This window comes from Pomacea canaliculata, linkage group LG11 (assembly GCF_003073045.1).
Source record: "Pomacea canaliculata isolate SZHN2017 linkage group LG11, ASM307304v1, whole genome shotgun sequence".
Lineage (NCBI taxonomy): Eukaryota > Metazoa > Mollusca > Gastropoda > Architaenioglossa > Ampullariidae > Pomacea > Pomacea canaliculata.
In genome coordinates, this window is record NC_037600.1 from 9074123 (window position 1) to 9092848 (window position 18726).

Consider the following 18726-nt stretch of genomic DNA (forward strand, 5'->3'; position numbering starts at 1 on the left):
AAAAAAAGTGCACTGTTTGCAGTGATGCTGTTCAAGAATCTGTCAATCCAATGATTGCTGCATGATTTATTTTCCACTTGATTCTGAGCAAACATGTTTTGAAAACTCTTTCAATGTGAGATTTTATTTTCCCTAAACCTGACCAAATAACCCCCTTCCATTCTTGAGATTTAAGTATCCATAGACTTAGAGTACATAGAAAAAAAGGAAACCACCATATTTAAAGCATGTGGTACTTAAATCTTTGAATATGCAGTATTGGGTACACCTTTAATACGCTTAAAGCAAAAATCCCCTATTGGCCCATTTTATGTGTGTAAAAAGCTTGCTTTTTGCAATGATGCAGTTGAGGAATCTTTCAATCCAATGATGCATGCTTTATTTTGCCACTTCAATCTGAGTGTATTTTTTTAAAATACTGTTTTCCCTTTTTGTAACAGAGGGCTATATGTACTTTTTTTAAAAGAAAGAACTGGCCGATAATGTATTGAACTGACAAAAACAGAAAAACATTGTGCACATAAAATAGTAAATTTAGGCTCTCACAGCAATGAGTTACATAGTCAAGAAATTTTCTGGAGCAATTGCTAAAAAAGAGATAAAATCTTATACACTGGTACACAAATACCAAAACAAAGCAAAGAAAATTGGCACGTATGTGGCACTAGAGACTGTGGATTAACAAATGATCCATGAAAATAAATTGTTCAAGAACAGGAAAAAATCAGTTTAGATGTCAAGTGGTATAATAAAAGCTCTGATCAACCATAAAAACATGTTGCAGATATACAAGTAAAGATGTAAAAAAAACGTCAAGACCAGTGACCTCACCAGTACCAGTTTGGTGAGGGAAGGTCACTCCTGATGACCTTAAAAGGTCAAAGCTATCTAAAGCAGTGTTACACAACCTTTTCTCGCTTGAGGGCCAAACTGGACCTGAGAATAAATCTAGCGGGCCAAAACATGGCGGTTTTGCCAGAATCATGACGTTAAAAATGAAAGTATATTGTGTCTGGTTAATATGAGTGGGCCGTAGGTTGGGCACCCCTGATCTAAAGAGCTCTCATTTCTACATTACTTCTTGTGTGTACTCTACCAGTCAATAAACATAGCTTAGTATACACGCTGATCATGCAGTGACAGTTTAAGTAGATCATAGAATAAGTAAACTGGCTGATATAAATTTTCATCACAGAAGGCTTTTCTGCCACAGGTGTAGTTGTGATTGACGACCAACCTGAGGTGACCATAGACGATCCCGCCTTCCTTTTTGACAGCAATGATGGATTTCAAGAAGTTACTTCAAAGAAGACCATGAGGATCAAATTGAAGGAGGAAGCTGAGCAGCAGAAGAAGACAGAGCAGCAACAGAAGAAGCGGGACAGTTCAAACAAGGTAATATTACTGCGCCATATGCTTTACATAACAAGTTATATGTCAAAATGTTATATGCTTTATCTTCGTATTCTTACGAAACAAGTAAATTGTCAGTAGTCTTGCCATCCTTGAATTATTTGGATTCAGATTCTGTAGTGTTCTGAACTTAGCTGGAAATTTCTTCCAATGCAGGTGATTGCCCGCCCCAAGGGTCTTTCGCCCAAGATCAGTCGCAGTAGTTACAGCAAATCCAACAAACTGCCTCCACGTTTGGCAAAGCAGAAAGAGCAGCGGGAAAAGGAGAAGGAATTAAGCAAGAATATTATGTCTAATATAGAGCAGTGGGATAATGAGCTTGCAAGCAATATCCCTATTGGCAGTGCACCTGCAGGACTAGAAGAGAAAGGTATCGAAATTTTCTCCTTTTTGGGGGTACCATAAAGAACATTGTGAGAAAGAGAGATAACTTAGGTGGCATATGAATAGGATGCTTATTGCTGATTAGTTAAGATAAAAAAGAATGATGTTCTCTGTTGATAAATACACAAGGCAAGTACCACAAGATATATATATATACTCTGTGATTATTCACTCTATGAAAAGAGTCAAAAGTAGCCGAAAACTATTATACAGAGGTACTTTGAAGTAATGGTGTGTGCCTGTCAAGGATTTTTTTATTTTAATTTTTTGAAGTGGGAAACGAAGTTGCTGGCTCTTTGACAACAACAAAGGCAGCTGTGCAAGTCCCTGCAGGCTCACAGGGGTCTCCTGTCAAACCCTCTGCTGTTACTGGACCACTGCCATGTTCAGCAGCACAGTCAGTCTCCATGACACCAGCTCCACCACCTACTGTCAGTGCATGGACCAAACCCATCAGCTTCGCAGCCTCAGTGGGAACCATGGGAAGCAATGTGGCCAGTACATCTCCTACCATTGCAGCCACCATATCAGTCTCCAGCTCCCTGGCCATCACAAAGCCAGCAGTCAGTCTTAACTCCTTGTCATCGGTGTCAGTGTCTGTCGGGGACAGCAAGTTTGACAAGGGAGACCAGCACGACAGTGGAGTAGATGTAAGTGATGGCCAGCCTAACTCTGCTTCTTCGTCTACACGGAGTTCCCCCAGTGCTGATAACAAGCTCAAGGATTCTGAAACAAAGGTACTATTGGCTTGCTCCGTTTAAACACCCTGCCAAGTATCTACATTTAAATAAAAATTAAGAAGAAGCAGAAGTGAAATAAAGTCTTACCTATTCGGGGACAAATTCAAATCCAGAATATCAGCCAAATTATGAGGACCCTCTTAATTGTTTCATTACCTCACTGCTACTACTCAATTGCAGGGAAAAGTCTGTTCAAGATTTCACACTCGAGCAGAAAAACTAGACCAAAAAAATAGTAAATTTTGGATCTAATATTTTAGTGTGTCCATGAAAAAGCAAGCCTTAGTTCCAAAACTTATTTCAGAAATGCTATTTGTTACTGAAAATCGCCAATGGTGAAAAGATGTTTGATTTGGAATCCTTAACCTGCAATCTTTTGGCCATTGCTTTATTTGAATTCCTTTTTGCTTGTTCTTTTTCTGTGGTAAACAAAGTATAGTTCTAATAATTTATTTTTGGGGTCTGAGGTGCTTGCTTAAGTGCAGCTTTTAACCAGGAAAGGATTTTATTTTTTCTTTAACTTGACCATGAAAAGTGCATTTATGACAGAAACTTTCTGTAGAAAAGCTTTTAAGTGGAATATAGAGATTCATTCAGAAGTATTTTTAAGAATAACTCTTTCCACACACTATGGCGAGTTTGCTCAATTGCTAGCTATTCCCGACGTGGCAAATGCCCGCAAATGAAATTTCGACCGGTACTTTTAACAATTTATATCTATTAGCCTACAGTAAAGCCAACTATCTGTAAAACTCCATTTTAAAGAGCATTTTGAAAACATTTATGTGGTAAGAATATACAAACACAAAGCACCAAACAAGCATATATTTTATTAGAATATACATTAAAATTTAAATATTACTGTTTTCTTCTCATTTTTGGTTGTTTGAGTACAAATCCATGTTGAATTGAGTAACCATACAAGGCAGCTTAGCACCATCGTCCTATTCTCGCGTAGCAAGGCCACACAAGTGTCTTGCGACTTGACGTCATCCACACAGCGCATTATGGATAGTCAACAATATGGCAGGCAGCATCGACAATAAGATACTTTTGGAAGCAACTGCCGCTGCGATGGTGATATTGCATGATGAAGCGGAGAGAAAGAAGAACAAAGGAAAAAAGATGTGGGTGAGGGAGTGGGTAACGCAAAGGAGTCGCTTAGGGGCATATTCATTTCTTCCAAGAAGAAATATCTCCAGAAGATTCACGAGAGTGTAGACGCTTTTTGCAAATGTCATCCACTTTTAATGAACTGCTTCATTTAATCAAGCCTGCATTTCGGTTAATGTAATCTGGGTGTGCAGATGAACAGACACGGATAATTCTCCCAAAGAGAAATCATGAGAACACAGCTCTCCTCCTACCACATGGCCATTATTTACAATGTGGAGGTAAAAGGGAGCCTACTGTGTTCAAGCATTCCGATTGGCTACAGCCCTAAAATGTAGGTCGGCATAGCGAGAAAATAGAAAAGCCTGCTATATCTCAAAACCTTGCTACAAGGCCTTTCTGTGTGCCGTGTGCACAACTCGCTAGGCCTTTTAGGGGCTGCTAAGTGCTATATTGCTGCGTGAGATAAGGCCTTTGTGGTTACAACAATATGGTGTACACTAAATCGCAGCACGTACACAAGCAAAGGCTGCGTGCTTGCTGCCCTGTAGCCATGTCGTGGGGAAAAAGTTAACCACATTTTGGTCAGTCAGAATCGTGTACAGAAGGATGTGCAGGTCATCATTTTTTTCTGTCAAAACACTAAGAAAGCTCTCATTGCAAACTTTTGTAAAGAAATCAATATCGAAAAGTAACCTTGTTGTCTTTTTGATATTTATGCGGATACCATGTGTACTGTCAGCAAATAGTGTGACATTTGAAACTTTTGGTTCTCTGAAATGTAGCAAAATTTAATTGCAGAAAGAGGTGCCTAATGCTTGTCTATTCTCACTGTAGTTTTATAATCAATGCTGTGATAGCTTTTCTGATTGTTTCCAAGCATGCTGCTTTGCTATAAATGATGTTCACATTGCTTTCATCAGAATTTGGAAAAGGTAGCTTGCTGTATCAGTAATAAGCAAAAAAGAAATATTGTTAAACATTTGAACTAAAAATGCGATGTATGTTCTTTTTCAATATCTAGAAGAGATAACAAAAATATATGGGTACCTATGAGTTTTTATAAATCAGTAGTATCTAATCTGGGTTAGATCTTTAAGGATTTATCTCCATGCACTTTCATAACAAAAGCAATGTTGTTTCTGCTGAATGTGCTACACAAACATTTGTCAAACAGACTGATAAGATGGGTTGTGTGATTTTTATAATGAAAGGTGCTTGCCATTAGCCACATTTCAGAGAAAAATAATTATAAATTTGCTAAGTATTTTTGTGAGGCGAAATCTTTTCTCGTACCTTTTAGGTTGGTGAACACTTGACAGAGAAGCTGAAGGCTGCTGAAAGTGAGTCTACCACTTTTGAAGCCCCAAAGCCACAAAGGCAGCCAAAGGTGAATGCTGTGTTAACTTGATTCTACTCAGATTTGTTTAGTCGGTTAAGTGGAATGTAATGAACAAAAAACTGAGTGAATGTATGCCCTTGCATTAAAAAAAAAACAAAAAAAACATCCCAGTAAAGGTATACCTAGATGTTACTTTAGAAGTGTTTGCATGCATAGTTTCCCTCTGTGAGTTTTATAGTTGGGAGGTTGATTGTAGATCTGTGCTTTGTACTGTATGTTTGGTAAAATGTTTTGGGAAACCAGTGTTGTAGTAATACAGTTTGTGTTTGTACTGCTTGGAAAAGTGCTCTAATGTATCAGTAGATGTGGCTAATTAGAACATACTTGTTGCATGAATACTGTAATAACTACTCAACAGACAACGTTGAATGAATTGAGCTTTTAGCTAGAGACATGTACAAGAGCTCTCTCAACTCATTTACCTCTTTTCCCAAAGTGAACCTGAGTCAGGAGGTCACGTGTGGTCTTTGTGCCTCTACTGTTGGACAGATATAATACTGGTGGTATTGAGTTGTATTTGCTGACTTTATTTTACTTTCACGTGATTTAAAGCCTGTTTAACCACTTTCCACTCAGTATTAGCATGCCCCTAATACTCATCTGTTCAAGGTCTCCACTTTTTAAAGACATCAGTGTAATATATGTGTTGCTTTTTAAGCAGCAGATTGCCCGCAGTGGAGAGAAGACCATCACAAAGACTGCTGAAGCTAGTGCCAGCATGAAGGTAATCCAAAAACCAGAATCTACAAAGGAGAAGTCTGTCATACGGGTGGCTGACTTAGGCTCCAAGCCTGAACCGATACAGATGCCACCTAGTTTCAAGGATCCCATTTTTGGCAAGGTATTTATGAAACCTCAGTTATCTTAAAATTTGAAAATTCGTGTCTGTGATCTTTAAGAAAAACCTTTATAAGGTGCAATATCTGTTCCGCTGATGTAAAACACATTGGTTAATTTTTCATTAAAGTTTTTAAATGTCAACAGGGTCAACTCAACTCTTTTGTCCGGAAAATATAATCTAAAAAGCGTATAACCCATGCACATCTTAGCTTATCACATTCATACAAATAAAATTGTACTTCAGGCTATAACTTCTTTTATAATCTGTGATAAATGAATATATGAGCAACAGAAGTATATGTTGATATATTGTACAGTTGAACTGCAGTTAGTTTGGTCTGCACCTTACAAAATGTGAGGTTGAAAGGTCCTCGTTCAGTGTGCTTAGACTTGTGTGAGCCCTGTGTCAAGTCTCTGGCTTAAAGGATCACTGTAATGTTTGGGCTTAGTCTGTTCATATGTACTGTAGCCAGATTCTCCTTGCCCCCACCCATTCACCTATATGTAAACGTTTTCTGCAAACAAGTTAAGTCAAGCTTTTCATGATAAGATGTTAATCTTATCCTTATGTGGCATGTGTACAGGGTACAGAAATAGAGCTTGACTTTGGCTTTGACAACACCTTGGAACCTATTGAGACACCCAAACCAAATTCCAGCACAGTGGAGATTGTTCACAGCGACCGCAGCCAGGAAACCCCTACAGCTCCCAGCCTGCCCCCAATCACTTCACCCACCTCCCCAGCCACCCAGGTCCTCTCCTCCAAGATTGCTTCGGTCAAAAATTTCTGGGACTTGCCACCAGTCTTTGAAAAGTAAGTAATAGAAACTCTAGACCATAAAACAAATGGCTTAGGTGCTAGTAAACTGTGGTTATGTAAAGAGCAGCATGAGAAAACTGATTTGTGGTGGCCTGATCAGATTTGAGATCTCACAAAGTTTTGATATATTATAGGGTTTGTGTGTGTTGTTTATAGGTATATGTTTTGGTCTAAAACTTGCCTTTCACACCTGGCCTTATTGATTTTCGTTCTTTTAAAGCATGTCACTGATACCAAAAATGGTAGGCTCACGTTTCAGCTTCAGCAATATGCAGGTCAGTTGTGCAAAGCCTGATATGTTGCATATTGTTGGAATCATTCTTGTCCCTAGTTCATGCTGTAAATGAAACACATAAGCTTTAAATCATTCCAAAACTCTTTTGAAATGTGAGACAATGTGGTCTCATTGGTCAGTATCCTAAACTAAGCACTTTCATTGTGAGCAAAATGTCTAAAAGTTGATGCTTTTTACAAGCTATGCTGCATATCCTGCCATGTAAAATATGTATGGCAGGTCCACAGGTTTCGCCTTCTCAGCATTCTTGTTCTGCCGTTTCAATTTTCCCTTTTCTCTACTTCGTATCAGCATGGCCTCATCTGCTTGCCTACATCTTCATGTTGATGTCATTGTTCGGTTTACATAATAATGGTGGAACAATGTCAAGTTGTTTCATAACCTAGGAGAGGTGAGCAGCGCCTTGATTAAAATGGGACTCGGCAGTTTTAACATGTAAGGCACCCACAGAGATGGTCATTGGGCATCTTTTCCAAATGATGGACTGATTTGAGAAGATTAGAGTTAGTCTGTAATATATAGGGCAGATGGCACAAGCAATTTCATATGAAAGAGGAATGCCTATGTTTTTCATCTGAAACAATCTTTTAGGTTACCGTCCCCTGCTTAGTTGTTAAAATTGTCAAAAATTTTAATATTTAGCCATTTTGAGATTATAGTATATTGTGAAAGTTACACGCATGTTCTATTCACTCACCAAGTGGATTTTCATAGAACAATCTAGAAAAATGTATATTTTGTCACTAAAGACAGCTTCTTGTTTCATAGTTACTTTTCCCGAGTGCAGAATTAGCTAGAATAGAGAATGTTTGAGATTGCAACACACTCCGCCATTTGAGAAATAGGGTCACATCACATAATGTTGGATGGCGCTTGTTGTTTTTCTTCATACAGATTTAAACATTTCTATGAGGGCTTTTTAAGAAATATTTAGTAGTTTGTTAGTTATACTGTTTTAAATCAAATTTTTTTAATTTAACAGTTGTTTTTTTTTAAAAAAAAAAAATAATTAAAAAAATTAAGACGATTTTCAAAACTCCCCCTCATAGAAATAAAGATCTGTTTTTTAGGTAACTATTTCAAACAGAATTTTGAGTCTACTCACAAAATTGACGAAGCTAAAAGCATTTTAAATTGTTTGAGCGCCATTTTGGATTGTTTCCATGGCAACCGATAGTGTGACAAGTGCAGTAAAACCATTTTTTTGAAACTACATTCAAGAGCTAAATAGCTGATAAAAAAAAAATCCGCGCTATCACGTGAAATGAAAAATTTTTTTAGGCCGGTACCAGGCCTTAAGTTAGTGATGTAGAAGAGAGAATGCTGATTACAATGGTGTGTGTAACATGGCAGCTTAAATCGAAATAGGTGTACCCAAGGTGCAAACATTAGCTAATTTTGTTGTTACTGCCAGGCTTGTAGGAAATAATCAACATGGGTAGTTGTGAAAATGTTTTTAGTTATGGTCAAAGAGATTTTTCAATAAAATACATCTGAACTCATTCAAGTATGCAAATCTGGTATTATCTCAAATTTGACCACAACACCCTCAGATCGTTTTCTCGAGTTGTTCCTCACCTTAAAATAATTTGAGCATGTCACATTATATCAGTGTTAATAAGGGTTGTGGTGACAATGATTTGCAAAATTCCATGAGTTCAGAATGTCATTTTAAGCATTGATAATTATCCAAGAGTTTTTTAAATATATATTGTTGTGTATTTAAAAAATAGAAACAACCCTTTTCCTCTCCTTTTTATTAGGCCTAGCAGCACCTCTATTACATCATCGCTGACAGCAAACTCCGCTGCATCCGGTACTGATAGCACAACAGTGAGTGTTGCCACCTACACAACCTTCACCACAGCAACAGCAGATGTCACCATCTCACAGACCACTCCTAGCACCAGTATGCTGGGTGCAGTGGTGGTGGGACTGGAGAAGGCAGGGGTAGTAGGGGCTGCTTTGTCCCCAGTGCCTACAGAATCCATGGTCTTCTCTCCCTCCGATATGAAGACTGAGAGTCTAGACAATAAGCCGCACAGTCTAGAGTCACACAGTTCTCACAGCATGGGAGAGCATTCCAATGTCTGCAAGGTGAGTACAGCACAGACTGTGTTAATAGTTTTATTAAAGTACTTTTTTCATAAACATTTAAAAAAAGCGTTAAAACCTTTAATTACTATTAAATGTAAGAAGATTGTAGGTTTTTGTACATAGATCCTTTAGATCACCAGATGAAAACTTGATTCATATTATTTCTGGTGCAGGTGCGACCACAACAGCTACACCCTAGTGCCTCTGACAACTCATTAAGCTCAGGGGGCATGGCAGGGTCACTCATGTCTGCCATGCCAGCTGTTCCTAGTCCCCCCATTGTGATGCAGGCTCAGCCCTTCCAGTCCTACCTAACCTCTCAGATTCTGACTCAGGAGGCAAGAGTAAGTTTGGCTGTATTGTCAGCTTGCCTGTTACAAGATCTCAAGGCATTTCTCTGTATGCCTTATTCAACTCAGATGAAAACTGAGTGATTCAACAGTTATAATGGTAGTGGTGGCACTAAGCACATTGTGTTGCAGTATTTTCACTTATTAACCTACAACAAAGACAACCATCATTTATTGACATATCATTTTAAAGAGTTGTTAAATGCAATTTTTGCAAGAAATATAGTTTTTGTTTGCATGTACTAAATTCAAATAAATGATGGTAACTGCATGAAAAAGTATGTTACAAGGTAGAAATAAAAAACATTATTTACACAATATATATATCAAATGCCTGAAAGGAAAATGGTTTCTTAGAATATACATTATACTTCAAATATTACTATTGTCATTTTTGGCAGTTTGAGTACAAATCCATGTCAAACTAAGTAACTGTCAGCTGTCTCAGACATGGCTTGTGACCAACTCATTGCCGTCTTTCAAATATAACAAAACACCTGATCAGTTGACTATTTTAACTCCTTAAAGGTATAGTAAAGGCTGTGATAAGGCTATGACATGCTATGTGAGGTCAGCGAGGGAGAGGAAGTGTCAGTCATTGTTACAATTTAAACTCAAGTGTTCGGAGGTGTTTTGTTAGTTGGATTAGTGATATATATTAGTGATAACAATCAAGACAGTGAGATTCAAACTGATCCTACTCTTTATGAGATTCTAAGCAGTTTTATTTTACAATCCCTTTAAGGGAATTGATTCATGGTAAAACAATCCCTAAAGTTATATAATTAGTTATTCATGACACTACCTAGTTCTTATTTCAGTGTGCAAAACATGCTTTAGCTGGGAAGAGGTTCCCTTTTGCTGGAGCAACTTGCATAAAAAGGGAATTCATACATTAAAACGATCCCTGGAGGCGCCAACAGTTTGTTCCGTTATTCATTTATGCATAGCGTAACCTGTTTTTGTGATACTACTGAATTCACATTTCTGTGTGCAAAACAATCACAGTAGTTGTGAAGAGGTTTGCTTCTTAGGGAGCAACACTTACAGAAAGAGTTAAACAGCTGGTGAACTGTATGCAGTCCTTTGTGTTAATTTTTTTAAATGAATGCCTGTGCTTTCCTTAACTACATTAGTTCTTTTTCAGAAAAAACTAAATGTGATTTGTATGTTCTTTTACTGTCACCTTTTTTTTTTTTTTTTTTTTTTCAGTTTGCACAGCCTAGCTACGGCTTCAGTCTCTCTCAGCAAGCTCAGCCTCAGCCGCCTCTGGCACAGCAATCCCTTTCCCAGTCGTCTCTTTTCTTACCAGCACAGCAGGATCTGTTTGCGCCCTTTCAGAGCTCACATGGACCCCGGCCAGGACCTTCAGGGCCTGCACAGCAGCCAGGCTTGCCGACACCTCAGCACCAGCCTTTTGCTCAACAGAACAACCTGAACACTGTGATGGTCTCATCTACCAACTCTTCACTCATGACAGCTTCCCTCAAAGGACCAAATCATAACTCTGCTGCTTTCAGTAAGTTTCTATCTTGCATCTTGTCAAAATACATTTTACATTATTAGAAGGTCATGATTTTGCACACAAGTCATATATAATCTTCCTCAACAAAAGCAACTAATGGTGAATATTATGTGTTTATGCATAACAGTGTACAGGTTGTTTTTTTTTTTCTTTTTGTTTGTCTTAGACTCTGTTGCAAAGAATTTAGGGCCTAACCAATTGCCATTTAACCAAAGCCTGAGCAGCACATCCCTGCCGCTGTCTCAAATCTTCTTGTACCCTGATCCAAGCCAGCTGTTCGGCACCAATCAGTTACTGAGCACTGGGCAGTCATCCCAGTCACTTTCTGCTTCTCAGATTTTGCCTTCACAGCTTGTGCAGCAGTCCAGGTTAGTTAAGTAGGGTGGATGCTTGCGTGGGGTACCATGACTAATAAAGGTCCATTTTTTATGAATATAAAGTGGTAGTGTAATTTTGGTTGGAAAAAAAATAGATCATGCTCACAATTGTTTTTGTTTTTTTTTTCACCCATTACAACAAGAATTTATACTGACAAAAACATAAATAGGAAAGTTAATTTGGCACCAAGAGTGATATTTCTGAAGTAGTTGATCTATGTAAGCATAGATGTTTGCTTGTATAGTGTTCCACTTTCACTCTAATTGCTTTTGATAGATTGTGGGGAAAAGAGCGCACACAAGCTGGTTGCAACTCTGCAAGCAACACCAACAGTGAATTTCATTAGTCATGAAGCTTTTGCTGTTGCATGTTTATTTAAAAAACACGGTGTTAAAGCACAACAGCATAAAGTGACACAATCTTGTTTGTTTGAATAAGGTCTGGTGTGCAGAATGTGCCGGCAGTGCAACAGCCATCACCTTTTTACCAGCAACAGCAGCAGCAGCAGCCCCTCACTCAGACTGGCTACTTCCCGAGCCAGCAACCATCATCTGCTCTACAGGTACTTTGCACTACAAGATTATGGGGAAGCATGAGCATATAGTAGATGTAGATTGAAGGATGTGTTAAATGAGATCCTGAGTCATTTTTCTTCCAGAATATAAAAATGTTCTTTCAGTGGCCTATGTGATTGGTTGTTTGTTTTTTGTTTTGTTTTTGTTTTTGTTTTTTTGTAACAAAGTGTCCTCTAATGCACATCAGTCTGTTTTAGAAAGGGAACTGTGCATATTAATTTTCTTGACTGTAAATTTGCCAGGTCAGACTTACAAGTTAAATGTTGCAGGGTGGCACCCCACAGTTTTCTGTGCAGTCCTTCAGTACTCAACCCCATGGCCTGGGGCTTACTTTGCATTCTCCTGGGCCTGCCTCCTTGTCCCAGCCTCTTGGACTTGGTCCACAACCGCAGCCATCACATGCCCAACATCAACATCAGCACCAGCCTCCACAGCACCAGACTGCCTCACAGTCACAGACCACTAAGGGCTCACAGTTTGGCAACATAATGCAACAGCAACAGCAATCACCACAGAATACACCGGTGAGCACTTAAGATTGTAATGAGCACATTTTACGTTTATTTAAGTCATTTTCTTAATTGACATTTGATTCATATGAAGGACAAGTTTGTCCATTAAAGTGAAAGTGCATCCACCTACAGTTTTGACGATCTGTTTACAGTTTGTATGAGGTAGCATTTACATGCTTGGCAAGCAACCATGTATTTTTCCCTTTTCATCACGTGAAAGAAGCAATTTATATGCTATGCTTGACCCCAACCACTTTAGCACAACAGTAATTGTTTTAGACCATAAATAAGTTTTTGATGTTGGAAGAGAGAAAATTTTTATATCTTTTTGTTTAGATGAAGTCTCCCCCTCACAACCTCGGCATCACCGGGAATAACAACAATGCCATGACACAGCCTCAGCCCAATGCCAGCTCGAAGAATTTCAATGCCCAGATGAATAGTCGTAATGCAGCTCAGCGTTTCCCTCCACCAGGTCAGACCCCTAAGTTCACACCTGGTGCACCATTCATGCAGGCTACAGGTTAGTAACTGACAATTGCAGGAATCTTATGTAGATTTCTACTGATATAAGGGATGTTAAGATCAGGTTTAGTCTGCCAAAAAAACTTACTGTTTTGGCGAGCCTGACTTGTGTGTGATTTTTACTTTTAGCTTATATTTTCCATAATTTGGTTTTTGCTGGTTTTTGATGAAGTATTCTCAGTGCAGATGTGCCTTGGTAATGATTCGTGTTGTTTGTACAGATTATCCTGTCTCAATATGTATTTTAATAATCAGATCTTGCAGAAATTAACTGTTCTTACCCTTTGGAAGTAGCTTGTTTTATTCATTTAGAAACTTTGTATATATCAGCTTACCCAAAACTGCATTTGAATCTTGTATTTCTAAAGTAGGGCCTCAACAAAAACTTGATATGTATGTTAAAATTAATTTACATAAGTGAACTGTCATTGTCCTGATATGAATAAAGATTATCAGGAATCAGGAGAATCACTAGTAATTCTGATCATATTGCCATACCAGACTATCAGAAAATGTATGAATTATTGACTCATGTGGTCACATTTTGCTCACTTTACGACAGAGAAATTAAGTTTGAAAAATACAAAAAATGGTCTGTCATTTAAGCCATTTTTAGAATAGTGACTCAACTTTTCATTACATTTAAATACAGTATTTATGTCATTTGTATCATTAGCCATTTGTGAATGAAAAAAATTCACATTAATGCATCTGTAAGGCATGATTTGTTATATTCAATTGTGGCTTGGAGGCATGATTTTATTGAGTTTAACACAGATTCTGTCACTTTAGGTGTTGGTGTCACAGGACACACTTGCACATCATCGAGTTCCTGTCTTCTCCCAGCACACTCTGATTTCTTTAGATTCAGTTTTGAGGTGTTTTAGTAGGGTTTTTTTTTTTTTTTTTTTTGTTTGTTTTTTGTTTTTTGTTTTATAACCAAAACTGAAATGAATAACAGCATTTTATTTTGATCCTTTGTAGGCCCTGTTGTGAGACCCCAGATAGTAGTTGGAAACATACTTCGTGGAAATTCAGCACCTCCACCTCAACGACAAACCTACCCAAACCCTATACAACGACCTGGGCTGGGAGCTTCTGCTACACCTACAGGTCCTGTCTCAGGGCTTCCAGCACAGCAGATGCCACCAGGGTCTGGGCTAACACCTCTGACCAATCAGTCCCGTGTTACTGGTGCAACCAGTGCCACAAACACCAACATAGGAGGGTTGCGACCCCAGGCACAATTGCCCAACAGCGGTCCATCCTCCTTCATCAAGGCCCAACAGGCCAAACACCGTCAAGACGTGCTGGCCCATGCTGCTAGCTTCCTGAACCCCTACAACAAACCGAGTGGTAGTCTCAAGACCTCTACATCCAGCAGTTCCCCAGCCACTGTAAACAGCACCTCTACTGTCACAGCTCCAGCAACTCCAAAAGCTGATGGCTCAGGGGATGGAAAGAATTCACCTATAGCTGCTTCCCTGACCAAGCCACCATCTACCTCTGGCACTGGTGCTACACCTGCTGTTGCTCCAGCTCCTGCTGGGAGTGTCAGTGGCAAGGTCGATGAGAGCATCACAGCCAGTAATCTGAATGTGAAGAGCTCAAGTTAAAAAAAATGTGAGATGCAACTGCATCTAGGATGTAATCCAGGCTCTTTATGAATACCAGGAGAGGTCAGGATTTTTACTAGGTAGCTTCTGAAGCTGTCTCAAAAGAGATGAAAAAAACAATAGTTGAAGTTAAATTCGACCAAAACTGGTGACAGTCTCTCCCCATAAGAAAAACTCCTGGACATGACCTGCACTCTGATGATTACTCGATGGAGGCCAACTTGTAGATTCCGTGTTTTCCCAGAGGTTTTTGTCCAGACTTAATGACTAGAGAGGACATGACAATTGTATCTGTTGTAGACAACTTCGAAGTAAACTTTAAAAGATTTTTTCTACACCTGTCTGAACTCTTCGTATTTGCGATTAAGAAGTGTTGTGAAAACTTTTGTGACTTGTAATTCATTCAGTCACGGAGAAATTATTTGCTAAAGCATCTAGTGGTACAAAGACCGAAAGCTGACCAGTTTAGAAAGTGTAGACTGTATTTGAGTACAGTTGCTTGCTGGCAGAACTCAGACACAGCTACAATATATTTTAGTTGTCAGATTATTAAAAAAAAAATTCATTTAAAAGAATTAAAGACTGCATGAGAAGATCAGGTAAGTCTTAGCAGGAGGAAGTGTTCATGTTGTTGGCTGGCAAGTGTGATAAAAGACAGTGTCCCCCATATCATGCTGCCTTGGTCACTCTGTGTGCTTAAGCATCCTGGTAGTCTTCAGAACTAAATTGGATTGAAAATTTTTTCCAGCAAAGTTGGTGTCAATGGCTGTACAGGCCTGCTGTGAGAGGTAGGTGTGTTGGCAGGTGTATGTGTCTAGGTCTCTTCTTCAGCATGCTTGTGTGAACTCAGACAATGCTTCTGTCCATGTCAGGCATGTGAGAGAGAGAGAGGTGGAGATTCTGTTCACTCTTATGTCTCGTATACTCTGGTGTGTTTTTGCAAGAACTCACAACCTTAAATTAACTGATAGCCATTTGCAGAAACCACTGAGTATTCTTAATCAAAGTTTCGCTTTTTTTTTTTTTTTTTTTTTTTAGAAAAATATTTTGTGTGTAGCTAATATATATATACATCATTGTTTAAAAAAAAGCCCTACCCATTCTTCACTCCCAGCTGTCCTTGATTTTTATTGTTGAAGTACGTTGTGATGGTTGCCTAACACACCTACTACCCCCTTCTGTATCATCCTGTGGAAAAAAAATGCAAGTGACTGATAATTAACATCAATGTTTTCCTTCTCTCTCTTTGCTGATAGTGTTCTTGACATTCTGTACAAACTTTCATTTTTTAAATTTTGTTATTTATGTTTTCTTTAAATGTTCATAGAACCATTAACTTGAGACCTAAGATTGCAGACTTGTGTAAGTTTGTATGTAACCTTGTGTAAGAATGCACAAGATTACTTTTAAGTCTTGCCTGCAGTTTTGTCAGTCAAAGCAAATGTGCAGGCCCTTGGAGCGATCCCTGCAATTGCTGCTTTGTGGTGGTCATTATTTTTTCAGCTCATTGTCGGTGTGTTTGTACTTACTGTGTGGGTTTTTGCCTGATTATTCATTATATTATGTTACATGTGTTAGCAAACAAGAGCAAGATGTTAGTGCTGTACATGAACAACAGTCTATAAGGGGAAAAAAGGCTATAGCAAGTTGTTAAACTTTTGTGGTCTCACACCACTTTCTTTATTTTATCCTTGCCTTCTCCTGCTTTCAAGTCAGATGAGTGAAGAAAGCATTAAACTTGTGAACATTGTCACAACAGCAGCACTTTATAGCCAGGAGCTCTCTGGCAGTTGCAGACCAATAACTGGGGGTACACCTCCATTCCTCAGGTTTTGCCGATATTGTATCCATCTTTATTTCCCCCCAACCCTGACTTTGTTTACCAGCTAGTCTAGTTTACAATATTCATAGCCTTTAAAACAAAGGTTCACTTCTATACAAACAGTTCCCCCTACGCCCCATCTTCTACCTCTTCCATTTAAAAGCATTTTCCTGGAAGAGCCAAATCTGCATTGTATTGACTGCTATGTGTCTGTGAAACCCTCTGTACCAATATTATTGAAGAAATGGTTTGAATCTCTAAGAACAGCAGTGTCTGTTCTCTAGAGAAGGTCAAATTGTTGAATAAAGCATGCTGCAAGTAGCCAAGAACTGAAGACATTTAAAGTGTGGATGGAAGATGCAGTGACTGCATGCATTGTATGATAAAAAGATGCAAGATTGTCGCGTTCATATGGAGGCTGATAACCGGTGCTTGTGCAGTTGCACAAAACACATCTGTTTTTGTCAGTTTTTCAGTGATGGATGCGTGTATGCAAACGTGCGTGGGTTCAAAAATAATTATAAAGCATGGTACATATTTAGGCACCACTGGCAGCATTTGGCTGCCAGTTGTGTTATTAGCAGCATAAGGCCATCAGTCAATTGTAAAGTTTTATTCCAGAAAATCAGTAAAAAGCTGTGATCTGCGGGAAATAGTCACATCTCTGCTCTTGTTTTGATTACCTTGCATTGCTTTCATCATCCCAAATCACCCTTCCGCAACACTTCTTTACCCTACAACCACGTAGAAATATGGCGGGGAGTGTTTGCATTATGTGCTGATAACAAGTAGAAGAAAAAATAATAATGTGAAAAGGACTGTATCTGCTATGCCCTGTGGCTCAGATGTGACAAAAGACAAGAGTAATGCCTGAGAGCCAGGCATGCTGAAACAGATAAGACAGGGTCTGTTGGACTAATTGAGAAGGATTTGTCAAAGGGAACTGTCACAGAAGGAAGTTTTATGAACCTAAATGGAAGCCATTTTTAATAAATAGGGGTGGGGGAGTTGGAAGTCGCAATCCTATCATACAAGAAGTAGATTAAGAAATGCTCCTGGAGGGTAAGTGGAGCATCCACGTTAATGGGGAGAGTTAAATGGGCACCCGAGCAAAGTTGTCTGAGATCTGAGAAAAGTTTTGTAGGGAGACATCAACTCCTTTGAAGCATTGAAAGTAGAAAGAAATGAGCGTTGACATTTTATGTTAAGACGAAGTGGGGGAGAGGATGAGTGAAGTGTTGTGTACTAATATATTGAACATGTAGTGTCATGCAACAGCTGCAAGTCTGGGTACATGCTGGCTTATAAAGTGATTGCCGAAAACGGAGGATGTGGTGCCAGCCTTGGAGAGACCCTAGAGATTTGTAACAATTTTAATAGTTGACAGTTATTATATCTGCAGTCCCTGTCACAGTGATATAGCTTTAGTTGCTGGCTCAGAGTAAAACACCAGTTTCTTCCCCCACCCATCCCTTTCCCACAAAAGCTAATGACGATTTTATATGATGGTTTATGGATTCCGATGCTGTTGCTCCCTATTCAGCGTGTTTTGTACTTTTTCACATCAGAATTACACTCTTGTTTTTAATCAAATATGAAAAGGGCCCTGTCCCACTTGCAAGATTTTCTGCATTTTATATGCGATTTTTGTTTGGTGCATATGACCTTTTGCACCTCTGCTCTGGCATACGTGTGGCCAACTGTTGGTATCATTGTCTGTATGTTGGTGCAGAACATAAACTTGAATATGGCAGATTTTTTTTTTTTTTTAAGTTAAATGTTGATGTAGAGTTCACTTTTTCTTTTGCATTAAGTTATGCATGTTGTGACAGCTAAAAAAATTCCTTTTTGAATGAGACTTGACACTGTAGACCCAGTTTTGGGTACCTTTGTTTTCTTTTCTTTTTTTTAAGTCAAATTTCTTTGGAAGAAACAAAGTGGATTGCATGGCAAACTCGTGGTCTTTTATTGTCACCCTTGTCTGTTTCCCAGAGGGTTAATGCCAGTTATCCTTGGTGCATTACTTCAGAGAACAGAGCATTCACACATGAACTCTGAAAGTTTATTTGTATGTTGAACAATGCTCCATGAAAAGCTACACATTGCGGGAGAAGATGAATAAAGTATGACACTAGAGAATGTCACTAATGCTGTATTTGAAAAATTTGCTGTTGCCTGAGTGAGTGAGCACTTGTTAGCGAGAAAGTGGTTCAGATGGATGCCAAGCCATTGAATTATTATCAGCCACGGAAAGTGATTCTCAGCTGATAACATTGTAACCCTTTTTCGCTTGCTTGATGTTATTGCTGTTTTTTTCAG

General features: G+C 38.8%; 1 protein-coding gene across 6 annotated transcripts in view; it reads left to right on the top strand.

Annotated features, from left to right (window-relative positions):
• The window catches only part of LOC112574877 (protein PRRC2A-like), a 44144-nt gene extending 25593 nt beyond the window's left edge, over positions 1 to 18551 (top strand). For 2 of the 6 annotated variants that reach the window (XM_025256207.1, XM_025256209.1), the window contains exons 27-40: positions 1214 to 1395; positions 1570 to 1783; positions 2071 to 2534; positions 4954 to 5040; positions 5711 to 5893; positions 6477 to 6706; positions 8771 to 9104; positions 9278 to 9448; positions 10667 to 10973; positions 11146 to 11347; positions 11796 to 11919; positions 12202 to 12456; positions 12781 to 12967; positions 13954 to 18551. In XM_025256207.1, the coding sequence (XP_025111992.1) occupies positions 1214 to 1395; positions 1570 to 1783; positions 2071 to 2534; positions 4954 to 5040; positions 5711 to 5893; positions 6477 to 6706; positions 8771 to 9104; positions 9278 to 9448; positions 10667 to 10973; positions 11146 to 11347; positions 11796 to 11919; positions 12202 to 12456; positions 12781 to 12967; positions 13954 to 14585 (3572 nt within the window). In that variant the 3' untranslated portion in view covers positions 14586 to 18551. The remainder of the gene's footprint in view (positions 1 to 1213; positions 1396 to 1569; positions 1784 to 2070; positions 2535 to 4953; positions 5041 to 5710; positions 5894 to 6476; positions 6707 to 8770; positions 9105 to 9277; positions 9449 to 10666; positions 10974 to 11145; positions 11348 to 11795; positions 11920 to 12201; positions 12457 to 12780; positions 12968 to 13953) is intronic. The other 4 variants (XM_025256210.1, XM_025256208.1, XM_025256211.1 and 1 more) reach the window with 4 other exon arrangements.
• The last annotated feature ends 175 nt before the right edge of the window (positions 18552 to 18726 follow it).